General features: G+C 31.5%; 1 protein-coding gene across 1 annotated transcript; it reads left to right on the forward strand.

The window, feature by feature from the left end:
- The first annotated feature begins 1983 nt into the window (after positions 1 to 1983).
- LOC111038653 lies at positions 1984 to 5550 on the forward strand. Its single transcript, XM_022321843.1, has 2 exons — positions 1984 to 3713; positions 4092 to 5550. The coding sequence occupies exons 1-2, from the start codon at positions 3000 to 3002 to the stop codon at positions 5250 to 5252; spliced, it is 1875 nt and encodes a 624-aa protein (XP_022177535.1). The 5' UTR covers positions 1984 to 2999; the 3' UTR covers positions 5253 to 5550.
- Positions 5551 to 14327: the final 8777 nt, after the last annotated feature.

Here is a 14327-nt window from a genome sequence, read left to right on the forward strand (position 1 = left end):
AGTTCACTAACTATTTTCTATTCGCATGCGACGGCAGTTGAAAACTTGCCACCTTCATGACTCGATGCATTTTTTAGTAAATTGTTTTTTGATCTTTAGCAAGCCAATGTCGAAATTATACCGACATATAGGTATTCACATTCCGGTACTATTCTTTCCGAGCAGTAGGTATACATTTTTAAGTATCCCGGTTACCCCGGTTGCACAATACACGCCGACGCTTTATGCGGATTCACTTAATGAGATTTTAATATTCAAAAAAGTTAAAATGGTCTTACCGTAACACCGTAATTTTTTAGTTGATTAATAATTTGAGTTTCGTGGTTTAAGTATAATTTACGATTTATTATATAGGTACCTACCTATTTTTCACGAGATATTCAATGTTTAAACTTTTTCCCAGCGGGCGGCAAAATTAATTGAATTAATGAAATTTCCTGAAGCATAATACAGAGAAAGAAAAAGAGAATTTCGTGGAACATATAACCTGTAGTGTTTATTCTAAAAAACATTTCGAGTTCCTGCCTAATCTCTATTAAAATGTATCATTAACTTTTACTTTGAATTTATGTGTATATTTAATTAGTTTCCGTGAAATATTGCACGGAAACCTAGTAATAGTGTACCTACATATTAACATATTATAATAATAAATAATGTTTAAAACTAAAAAACATAATCCTCACTTGGGGACCTTTAATATAATTATAGTGTACCAGTGTATAAGGTTATAGCCGGAGTTATAGCCTATAAGGCCATATAGGAGGACCATAATATTATATAGTATAAACAGTAGGTATACATACAATTGCAAATAATTATTATTTATGTAATAAACACCATCTTTGATCTTAAAAAGTTTACTCGATTGCATTAAAAAAAATATATTTTGAGAGTTGATCTCTGTTTGGACAATTTAGTAACAATTTATATCAATAAAATTATCGCACAGTTAACCATTGTACGATCAGTTATTTGCAAATTATGTTCAAACATAATGTTATAATATATTGGTACTTGAACTGTTTGAGTAATTCTGAAATTCTTTTGATAAACAAGTGACTAGTCGCTTGTAAAAATAAGCACCCAACCATTGATCGTTTCAAACGGAAATCAAAACTTTTAATATCATTTATAATTATTAATATAAATTGGGAAAAAACTTCATTTTGCTTTAAAACTATCATGCTTATTCAGTCTTTAAATCTAAAAATTCTAAAATGATTGTTAATGATACGTATCAGTATTATATCAATACCAATCTTAACCACTCGGACACGAATTTCTTTAAAGTACAATAAATGCGTCTGTAAAAATAATAAGTCTAAATCAAATGTTCTAAACAAAAAAGTAAAAACAAAAACCATGTCTAAGTATTATATTACCTACAAAATATGCAACGAAAAATCTATAAAAATCCCCACGACTTAACATAATTTTTTTATAAAGGAATTTTGACGACAGACATTTTTCTGTTCGGATAAAAACAAAATGGAAGCCTTTAAGACTAACAAAAGAAGTGTATAATCCGTTTAAATGATTTGACAGAATTTATACATATACGTTAAATGTCGAATCATTCATTAGGTCGGAGGTTTAATTATTTGTCATTTTAAAAAGTTAAAATCATGGAAGTTTTTATAATATTATTTATGAACACATTTGAACAAATTTTTTAATACTGGATCAAATTAAACTACATAAACATACATCTAAATTACATAATATAATTTTATTTTCATTTGTTTCAACTAAATTCAATAACTTTCTGAAAGTATTTTATTTAAGAAACCCAAACATAGACATTAGACACACTATATTTTTATATATCAAAAATGTTCTTTAAAATGAATCATTTTTATCCAAAAATATAATAATATATTAAAATGATGTACAGCTTATAGATTTGTTCTATATTTATTAACTAAAATGTATATTTGATAGTTTTCAATAAATATTTTACAGATATATTTTCATCTGAACTATTCAATCGATTAACCTTGATTGCTGTGAAAAAATAGTTCGGTCGATAAAATGACCTATTCTAACTTGAAATAGATTCATCAACTCGCTGAAGTAGCTGCAAATTTGTGTCGGCTGGTCCAGTGCAATACCACTTAATTACTCAGCAGGTTTATTGTATCATTCGTATTTTAAGGGCAACTAATATTGCTACTCCGTTTTCAAGCGTTTTGTTTTGCTTTGCGATGATTTAAAATACAAACATAGTCACTAATTACTATAAAACGAGATGTGTTATTACGCCGTTGACTTACATAATCTTCTTAGATGTTTTTTTCAGTTTATAATTTATATAGGTATTTGTATAGGATTATTTTATCCAGATAGTATGCCTATCTCAAAGGACGACCACGAGATAGGAATGGAAATAAATTACATGGCTTATCAATGTTATCAAAATGTAATGAATGACACTTCGTAGATGACATTTTTGCGATGAATAAATGACAGTTCCATTAATATTGAAAAATTATATTTTATTGATTTATCGTTTTGACCGGTTTTGTGGTGTAAGTCATTACAGCAGTAAGCGTTTTATCCGTTAAAGGTTCACATACTATGATATGACAGGCAAAAAAAATGTCGAAATACATCTGAAATAGAATTAAAGCACGTACAGAATACGAGTGAAAGTCCAAGTATATCAAATATGACTCACAGTGCGACAGTCGTCGAGTTCAGAGTTTCCTTACCTTAGTAACAAACTATTTCCTCTCCTACGATAACCCTGACAACAATTTTAAGTGTGAAATATAATAAAATATGTATATTGTTATGATAGTAATAAGCAAGTGGAACTTATTTATGTTTTCGTCTGTCTCTCAATGTCCCTCTCTGTTTTGCTCCATTAAAATAATATCGTATTAGGTATACGTCATTTTCGCTTTAGAGATATAGCGGACCGCTTACGGGTAAGCCGATGCGGCGGTGGGTTAGCATCAATCGGACGAGACGTGACGACCAAGACGACATCAGCGATGCTGAGACTCGCTAGTGCGGTTATATGCGTGTTGGCGCAGTTGTGGATCGGACGGGCCGGTGCCATCCCTAATCGGACGCCTCCCATCAAGTGGTTGATCAACACTGGAAATATGGCAGGCCGATGGCCCCCACCGTCGTGGACCGGAAGTAACAGCTGCAACAATAACACCGCGACGCCAAACGCTATCAGCCGGATGCAAATGATCCGCGGCGGCACGGCGGCGGTGCTGGTCATGCCCACCGGAGACGGTGGCCGAAGGTGTTGCAGTGACGGCGCCCTGCCGCAGTTCTCCCTGGGCCTGGTGGACCTCAAGCACGGATTCAACAACCTGTATCCGGCCGTGCAGCCATTTCCGAATTGGCAGTCGTTCGTGGACGAGGACCCGCCACCAGTAACGGAACCACCCTTAATGGATGAGCAGGACCGGAACGCCACCGAACCGGACGAACAGCTCACTTCTGAAGAAATCCCCACCGACGGCCACAACGATGAAAAAAACAGCGGCCGCCGGCGCATCATCAACGCCGTGGACGCGTTCCTTGACGATCGAGGACGAATCCTCTGGGTCCTGGACTCCGGGCAGGCCGGTGAAGATGCCTGTAACGGAATCATGCCGTTCAGTTGTGATAAATCCGGGTCAGAGCCTTCGGAGATAGACGATCAGCTGCTGAAACCAAAGTTCGTCGCTATCGACGTGTATACAAACCAGGTACTATTACATGATATACAACGTTATGATAATAGATAGACAGATACTATAATGTTACCCTCCTAGATTCTTGCTCATCATTTTTGTGTCTCACTTTTTGTCTATAACCCACAACTAAAATTATTGTTACTAGTTTATTGTTCTACGTTTACTAATTTATCATAACATGATATAGTACTGTAATTAATTAAATTATATTTATTTTTATTTATACTGTAACAATTAATGTAACATGTTTAGAGGGTTTTGTGGTGGAGCATCCCACTTTTTTTTACCAATATTTTAAAAATGCTAGGCTTGTAGCTCCCCCCCCCTAATTATTATGTCTAGTTACGCATATGGGCTATGAAATAATGTCTCAAACGTTTCGTGTTTCAGATCATCGACGTTGTAAGTCTGTCACGCGTTTGGCGTCCCGGAGTGAGCTGTTTCCAGTACATAGTGTCCGTGTACCTGGATGCCGAAGAAGAAGATAACAACAGTGGTTCAGTAGACGGTGAGACCACTTGTGGAAGTACCAAAACATGCACTTTAGACTGGCCACTGGTGGTAATCGGGGACGCCGGAACTAACCGTGTGCTGGTGTACACACACAGCAACGACAGGTTTGCCGAGATAATATTGCCACTGGAAGAAGAACACGATGCGCTGCACGACGCCGACATCGACGGTATAGGTGACGAGGCAAAGGACAGCGAATATAGGCGCTCCCGATGGCCAACTCCTCCGACCAGGGACATGCTCTACTTGGCCCCGCTGACCATCAGGCCGGGCCAGGTCAGGCTGTTGATCACTTACCACGGTTGCCGCGAAGTATACAAACTCCGGTTGGAACCGTCCACTTCTGATCTACCGTCTTACGACGACGGTCCCGAGACCCGCGATACGACCCTAGCGCCGTTGTCCCCGATCATCGGCACACTGGCAGTTCTTGGGCGGAAGCCGTGCCGGATGGTCGTACTGGGCACGGACCGTCGGCGGACGGACGTCGTCGGCGAGAGTTTCGCGGACGGCGGGACTACCGTGTACTTCCGATTGGAAAACACCAACGATATATGGTCGTGGAAGGTATTCAGCGGGAAGAAGAAGCTGACCGGATCGCACTTGTACATCGACGAACGTGACTTCCGGTTGGTCAGGCTGGGCCGGACGTGTCGCATCCCTGTCGCGATTTCGATCGCACCGGCGACCGTCGGGAACGGATGCGCAGACGACGTGGACCAGAATTCTGGGGCCGCCGAGAAGACAGCCTCGGGAAAACAGATACGACAAATCGTGTGGATGTTAGAGACGAACTTCGTCGATCACTTCGCGGCCACTGCGGACAGGATGGGAGCTAACGCCAAGCTGCAACCCCTCGAAGTGCCACTGCAGAACGACGGGAATGCCGCCCGAGCGTTGAGTTTTGACGCTGCGATGCAAAATTTTCCTCTGCGAAGTCAGCCAGCCAATAGAGACTTCCGGATGCAGCGAAACTCAGTTTTCCGTCAACGACGGTCACAGACGTCTAAACGTTGTAGAAGCAACACCGGAAGATGACCAATCAAACGGATCTTGTATGGTGGTTTTTCTTTCCCTAAAAAGTACTTGCAGGTATACCATGCTAAATCCGCAGGTGGGCGGACAACGAAATCGATGCGAGCTGTCAGTTCACAGACATTAAGTAGTTGCATTTTCATAATGAGGTTATATCGTCTGTAAATTGATTTAATATTATTATTTTGATATCAGCTGACCACAGCGGTACACGTTTAAGACTCGATTTATTTTACGAACCTACACATCAACTTACTTTCATTGAAAACAGTACTGTACGAAAAATACCAAGTCACCATTGTATCTATTATAATATTAATGTATAATGTATATGTAGTATTAATGTACTATATTATTATGTTAAACTATAATACTTGTGAACTTGTAACGATTTATTTTAAACTCGATTCCTATTATAATCAAGAACTTGAATGTATTATTAGTTATTTAAAAACGTATTTCTTTTTTTAGTAATAAAATGTTATGATTTAAAATTGAATTCGTTCATATGTATATTCACAAAGTCCGAGGGGCTGGCTAAACAACTTGTGACATTCGCCAAAAATAAGGTAACGATTTGCAAATTCTAAAAACTAATTTGCAACTATGTATATAATATTGTGCGTTAAATTTGAAATCATTGCATACGAAAAACGATTTTGAGGGAAGACGTTTAACCTAAAATACTAAGTACCCATGTTTTATGATATTATGGTTATTAAAGTAATTTATTTTACTAATGGCAATAGACTAGACTAAATTAGTTTTTTTTGAAAATATCATTGTGTGTGTAAAATATAATAATAATACTTTTTAAATTTCAACGAAACAACAAAAATCTTTATTTTTCATTTAAACTTCATAATATATCTATTTCGTTCAAATATAACCTTGAAATGCCTATAAAAAATAATAATAACAACAACTATAATAATAACTTTTAAAGAAGGCTGTATTCAATTTCCAATCTTTTTTAGCCTGCGAAAAAAATTTATCGAGATTTATAGAAAAAAAAAACAAGTTAAAAATGTTAACTCGGCGAATGAAAAATACACGGTTTCTAAAAGTATTTTAATACAATCACGCAATAAACTATAATTCCATATTATGCAATTAAAAAAGAAAATAATTTATATTAATTGTATCTATCAACAATCATACCTAACTTTGTATTGGTAACTAATATAAATAGTATTCTAAAAATAAAAATAGATCAAGCATCGGGTTCCTGTAAATTGATTCATTGAAATAATACGTCCACTATTGTCAACCCTAGTACTAATGACATAATTTAATTTATACTGCCATAGCTTATCATTTTCTAAAAAATAAACAAGCCAACAGTCCATAATCCTCGTGGTATTTTGAAAATAATGATAAACATATATTTATTAACTTATTATTAGAAAACCATGTTCAACAGACTTGCAACCAGAAACCACCGTCAAATTATCTGCTCCAAAGACTACGTGATGAAAGACAATAAAACAAATCTCATTGTGTAAAATTATGTACAGCAAGCTGTAGTACATATATACTTATTGCACCCTCATAATATTATATGTTTAATAGTTTTGATAAAATCACTGAAAAAAAAAAATGAAGATTACAGTTTTATATTATAATTTTGGATGTCTGCATACAAATAAAATAAAAATTATATTTAATACAATGGCCATTAGTTTTTACGTGTAACATACACACAACATTTTATTTAGGTACCTTTTAATACAATGTTATTATGAATATTATCTTAATTCATACTCAAACAAGATAATTTAATATAGAGTCTGTAATTCAAATACTATTTTTCGATTTTAAGTACCAATTATAATAAAGTATAAATATCCCATATCATCTCCAATCGCATAATTTGCCCTATTCAGACAGGTATGTAATGTTTCGCTACAACTGCAATGTGATCTGTAAAAATAATAATATGTGATGGGATTATCACGTACCTAATGTGTCTCATATAAAATAAACAATAATTATGATTGCATTATACGAGTATTATACTCAGGTGGGCATTGATCATTTCATTGTAATAATCATTATACTTACTAATAGATTACTTTTGATTATTATGTACTTACAATAATTATGAGTTAATGTCTCTGAATATTTATAAGGTTATCGATACAATTATGAATTTTGAATATTAATTTTAAAAAGGCTGTTTAATGATATCGATTATTAAAACAATAATATGTGAATGACTTTATGTATTTTTTGAAGTGTTTAATTATTATTTATAATATATTAATTGTTATTTTTAATAACAATATTTTTTTAGTTTTAATTTAATGTAGGTATTTATGTGTAACATACGTTTTGCTGCTGTAAATTGTTTTTTTGTAAATGGAGTTTAATCCTTATGAAATAAATAAATAAATAGGTATTGTTCATAAAATATATGTATTAAGTAAACATCATAATGTGGTATAATATCACCATAGATGGTATAAGAATGGTAGGTACGAAGTTTTTTTAATAATATTGTATTATAATAAATTCTATTAAAAACAGCTTGTACGTCTAAAACACAATAAAAAATCATTTACTTAAAAATATGATCACTTTTTAAGAGATATGAAATATAGTACAATTTAATTTAATTTAAGACATAATTATATTTATATCTTAGGCTAACTAATTTAATGGAACTTATAATTTATAAGTGATGTTACCATCGATAGTTTTTCCGAAGTACCAAAAAGATATGGAAAAAAGTTTTATGTTTCGAGAAGGGTCGATGGGCTAAAGTTGTAACATATAAAGGTTAGGTACTATTAGTTTAGTCTGTGTAGTATAATTTTAATTTCTTTGATATCGAGTTTGTATAACTTTAAAGCAATAAATATTATATAATATTTTATTGTCTATGCGATGTCGATAAAAAATTCAAACGATATTGCATCGTCAAAGTTAACTATAAGACGTTAGTGGTTTAGTGCAACCATAAAATAAACAAACTTAAAATTCTTTTTTGTCGGATCTAAAATAGTATTATTATATAATATTATACAACTGATTTAATGATCGCGCAGAAATGATATTGATCCAGAAATGCAACGTTTAATAAACTAACATGTTTAAACTTCAAAGCCATGGTATGATAATTGGTTAAAACCTTATGAAAATTTTTTTTTTTAATTCTTCAGTTTAAATATTGCCTACATATAACTCGTAAAAATGACCTATAGTTGCTAGATTCACAATACGCTCTATGCATATAATATTTTGTATTCAACACTTTTTGTTGGATTGTGCCATCTGTTTTTACTAAAAAATGTTAGATATACAAAACGCATAATAATAAAATTAATATATTTAGTAACTCGATCGTGTATTTATGTATATCTTTGGTAATGTCTGAAACAAGCGTATTTCACAAAATTGGATATCAAATACATTGACTGTAGACAATTAAAAATGATAAACAAAGATCTCCCATGTGTAATTAGAAATTAGTATATAGTTAATTAGTTAATAGATTATATTATTTTAAATTTGAATCATGACTATTGTGTGTCTATCTAATGTATACTCGAATCTTTGGTAAGGTTATATCTAGTAGAATTCTATACGATTTTTGATTGGCACAGATCGTGCATTCTAGAGCACACGTCCAGTTTGACCTCTGGCCACAAATCAAAATACTTTGTAGCTAAATCCCCATCGCCACACCATTTTATACTCATGAACAAATACACAAGGTTAATTCAAACTCGGTCCCAAAAGTTTATACTATACATTTTTTATTTTTTTACTAGCTTTTATTAATTTTTAGTCAGTGACTGAGACATCTCGACAATTATTTTAAGTATCACAAAATTATTACAGTAAAAAAAGCAAATACAACTTCAGATTTAATGTTAATCATAAAAAAGAGGTTAGTACCTGGGAGGAATATCAAGGGATTTCAGATATTTTACATATTTTAACGTTTTCAAACGTTGACGATTATGTTCAGAAATACATTTTTTCGCGCAATTCACATTTTGAACCGGTGATGCCACTCAGCATTGACAGCCAATAATAAAATATATAAAACTACGATATAGAAGAAGTACCGGGCGGTGTATATGTATTAAAAAAGTGCGTTGATAATACTTATCCATTTTGTCATGTTGTGGAGTATTATATCAACAAAAATACAATGGATGCGAGAAGAAAACTAATAAAAAAGTATTTTATTCTATAAAGAGCTGTTTCTTAAAGTCTAAACAAAATAAAAAAATGGACACATGAATTTCTTACAACCCAACAACATACGCAGGCTCATGATTCCTACTATAAATTTCACTCCCGGACGAATTTGATGAACTTTTTCCATTGATTAAATGGCAGTAAAATATTAAACAAAATACAAATCCATAAAATCAGAGCAATGTAACAAGACGTATTTAATACGAATGAAATTGATCTCCCGATAAGTAAAGAACTAATTATGAATTATAATTATTACAAAAAAAAAGGATTATAATTATTATGAAAAAAGATTATAATTATTACAAAAAAGGATTATAATCATTATATTCATGCGCGCTATAGATTTCTTAAGACAATCTGTTATAACATAATATTGATGATAATTGATGGTTTTTTTTTCTGTACCTATCCATATTATAGTTTGTAAATATATTAAATATATTGAAATCTCGTAAGAACGTATAATATTCTTCGACTCTAATTGTGAAAAAAAACCAAATTTCGATTTCATTAAAAAATATTTAAATTGTACTACTATAATGTAAATAAATTAACACTCACCCGTTTGATGTCTGAGTAAAATAGTTATAAAAGTAATATGCAAGCAGGTACCTACTCATAATTCATATTTTGTGCTCAGAAAAAATTGCACGAGTTACATTTCAGTTAATTTATTATGTGTACAAACATTAATTAAATTACTTTTATATATTTTATTATATTTATGTATTACTTATTAAATATGAAACGCGTACCTATTTAATTAGAGTTGACATTATTATGAATTCTTTACAGGCTTACAGTACGTAGCTTACACATTATAGTGGTAATATAATTAAAATTATTTTATCATATTGTTATTGACTTAATTATTGTTTGTAATTCATGGCATTTGCATGTGGTTGCCTAATATGAATAACATTTTTATTATTCCCTTGTCGTGCCTTCGTATTTTTCAATCTACAAACGATGCAGTAACTATGTAATATCGTATTAGAGATACAATACTCTAAGGAGGGGGAAAGTATCCGTTTTAACTTAATAATTATCTATAATTTATAAATGTACGTAGTTAGAGTAAATAAGTATATATTTTGTATAAGTCATCATTACCGATCGACCTCAAATAGAACTTATTAATAAAAAATTCGAATCAGTGTTTGAAAAGTATAATCGCATTATACTAGGATCATCTGTATGGTCGATTAAAAGGACGATGTTAATAAATAATAATATACTATATTTTTCCAGGGCTAGATATTGAAATATTTTTATTTATTTTTGACGAAATAACTGAACGCTTACTAATCCCTTAAATTTAAAAATAATATTTTCATTATTTATTATGCCAATAATTATTGATGATATTATATTTTATAACACTTCTATGTTTACTATAGTATTGAATATTGATAAATACTATTGTACTAAAAATTATTAAAACATTGTTAACACCTAGTGATTTTCGCCGGCGTGATAGAGCTTAGAAAAAAATCGAAAATCCATTTGTGAAACAAGTACAACGCATCTTGGTACCATTAAAATATTAGTCTCATTGGACGTATTATTTGGGATGGTGGAGTTAATTTGGTCGCTGCAGTTGTCACCACTTGCTGCACGACACATCTCTTCGGGAGTTATTTGGTGTGTTTCCCACTCATCGCATTGACCTATCTACAGTGTAATCATTTTGTTGGAGGACAATAAACCGTTGATAGTCGGCAGAATTTTCAACGTTTCTTCACGCACTTCTTCATTGCTAAAAATGACAATACAATCAATAAAATGAATTGTTTGCATAATATTATGTACTAATTATTTGCATTATTTCCTCTATACGACTAAATATATCTGTAGATAATGAACGTAATTTATTTTTACAATTAATTTAAAACACATAATATATAATTTATATATAATAAATAGAATATAATTTGTTCTACAAAATTAAATCAATCTTTTATTCTCCTAGGCAAAATATCTATCTATTATGTCTTTCACATTTAAATTTATGTATCTATAAATGTGCAAGAGTGGTAAGCGAGTCAATCGTCCATCGTGGAATTTGAGACAGCAGCCAGGTTTTTAATATAATACATTTTACGCAACAAGTTATCAAATATATAATAATTATTGACTATCAATTGGGAACTTAAAACTATATAATGGTATGTATCTAAATAAAGATCTTGCTATTACATACTATATTTTAAAACATATTTAGATTAATAAAATAAATAATCTAACCAAGGAAGATCTACTCTTTGCAGATACAACACTTAGGTACAAGAACTGTTGGAAAAATATTAACAGAGTATTAGTTTAAAGCTAACATCATGTTTATGTTAGTAAACTTTGTGTGAAATTTTCAGGAATATTATAACGATTGAGAATGAAATATTTTGTATAATCACATACTTTACCATTATTTACAATAAAATTACCAATGTTCAATTTACATAAATAAATAACGACGTTATAGGACTGGCCACTGTCAATTTATACTGATGAACACTGCTCCCACATCTCCTACTTGCTGCTTATTTTAAGGATTTCACTAATTTTATTAGGTACCCCAAAGAGTATTTATTTCTTTTTGAAATTATATTTTTCGCATAAATGCATAATTGCATAACATTTTATAATTATAGGAATTTATTATTCAGTATTTATTTATTTGTTTTAAAAATGAAAAAAAATTGTTTAGTGACTTGCCACTAGTGTTCTTATTTTATGTATCTAAGAAACTGTATCAATATTTGAACCTAACTTTGAAATAATTTTTTTAAATTATAAATAATGAAATAAATTATGACGTAAACTTATAATTGTATGCAATCGTAGAATTTGATATTAGAAAATGTACAGCCTGATACAGTAATACGCTGTACACTTCTTTATTATGATCGTTGCACAATTTCCATACATATAATATAATGTACCTAACATTTGTTAAAATAACAATAATACGTCGTCGTATTATATATTACAAAAACATATAAGTATGTAGAGGTTAATCTATATAGGCTCCCACTGTTCCTTCCACCCTGAAAGTTTTGGAATATAGTTCAAATTAAGCCAAAATATTCAATAAAAAAAAATCTTTAAAAAGTATAATATTATTATAGGGATAATAACATCATGTATGTTGTAAGACGTTTTCGAGATATAATAATTAAATGTGTTTAATTACAAAACACGATATTATGTAGCTAACAGTTGCTAATTGATATTATAAAAATGGATTCGGTGCTGTAATGGAGTGCTTCAAAGGACTGGGCACAAAAATCTTCCAAACAGTAGCCATCTCCCACCCATCAAAAAAAGTATATCCAATAATGCCAGATAGAGATTAGAATAAAAATATGTTTAATTATTATGTATTTTTATCATAATCATTTTTACTCACTCGATTTCGGCGAGTTCGCAGTTGAGGAGCGCTTTGTCTTCGCCAATCTCAACGATGGCTATGACCAGATCATAGTGGTAAGTCTTGCAGAGCACAGACGATGGATCTATCCTGTATCCCGTGTACATTTTTAATTAAGCTGTTTTTACCGAAGGCCCTGCAGACGACCAGAGTGCATGCCACCCCAAGTACGGCAAGACATTTTGGGGGCTTACTTATTTTATGATATTGTAAAGGATCAAGTGAAATTTGGTAGAAAAATGGCGAGGATACGGATGCAGTATTTTGCATTTGCTCTTGTCACCGTTGTTGCTGCAAAATATAAACATTATACTTCAACGTTTGATGGCAATAGCCTAAATATAATACCGATGTATTTGGATTTTATACTGATATACTTAAAGCAACATATTAGTACTTACGATAAATGTTGTTAACTTCGCTTTCAAAGATTACTTGTTGGCACTTTATTATTATTACTATTAGTTAGTAAGAGCACCGACTATTAAGCGACTTAATTATTATTATACTCAATATACAACATTACAAAAACAATACTGATACGTATATAACAACTTGAACAAATTAATGAATAAATTAATATTATAAGATACAGTAAAGCGCTTGTTCAGTACATAAACTCTATACCGCGTCACCGAACGTTACAATCACAACAAGTTCAATTTTTTTTTCAAAGATCCCAAAAAAGGAGTTTCATTTAAAAAAAAATTTGGGTGTTTCATAAGTGCGCGCGTGGGAAGTGAATCAGAATTCGCAGCAGTTGTTGGGTTTGTGGAATTTTCAAGTCAAAATCCACAGTTACTCGTATTCAAATTAGGTGAAACAAAACATCAAAAACAGTTTGAGGAGAAATAGTATTATTATTTTATGGACGAATATCCAATGTCGTAAAAATTTGAAATTCAAAAGTTCATAAAAAATTAATGTGGCATTCCAGTTAACCTCTTTTTTTATTATGAATATAAAAATGTACTGAGAAACTTTTATTCGATTTTAAAACTACAGATAAGATAAGAAAAATTTGTACATATTTTTAACTACAAAATAAATTGCAACATTTTCTCGGTCGACCAATTTTGATGTAATTCTGACACTGAAACAAAATCATATAATATTGCACATTAACGATTCTATTTTGGAGTGCACTAGTAGCAACTTATAAGGAACCTAGGTACCCACACCATTTTCAAGATTTTTAGAGAAATCATCAATCGAAAATAATTTTAAAATTTTAACTGTAGGTACCATTCACTTGTTCGCACTTTTTAGATTCTAAACGATAAATGCATTGATCTTACACAACGATGTGTGTTTTATTTAACACATATTATGTTTTGATGCTAACTACCACTTTTTTTTCCAGCAAATTTTTTCGAGGCCGATTTTCATAACGTTTAAACATTTATTATTGTAACCATGGTTTTTGTGATAAT

Source organism: Myzus persicae, unplaced genomic scaffold (genome assembly GCF_001856785.1).
Source record: "Myzus persicae strain clone G006 unplaced genomic scaffold, MPER_G0061.0, whole genome shotgun sequence".
Taxonomy (NCBI): domain Eukaryota; kingdom Metazoa; phylum Arthropoda; class Insecta; order Hemiptera; family Aphididae; genus Myzus; species Myzus persicae.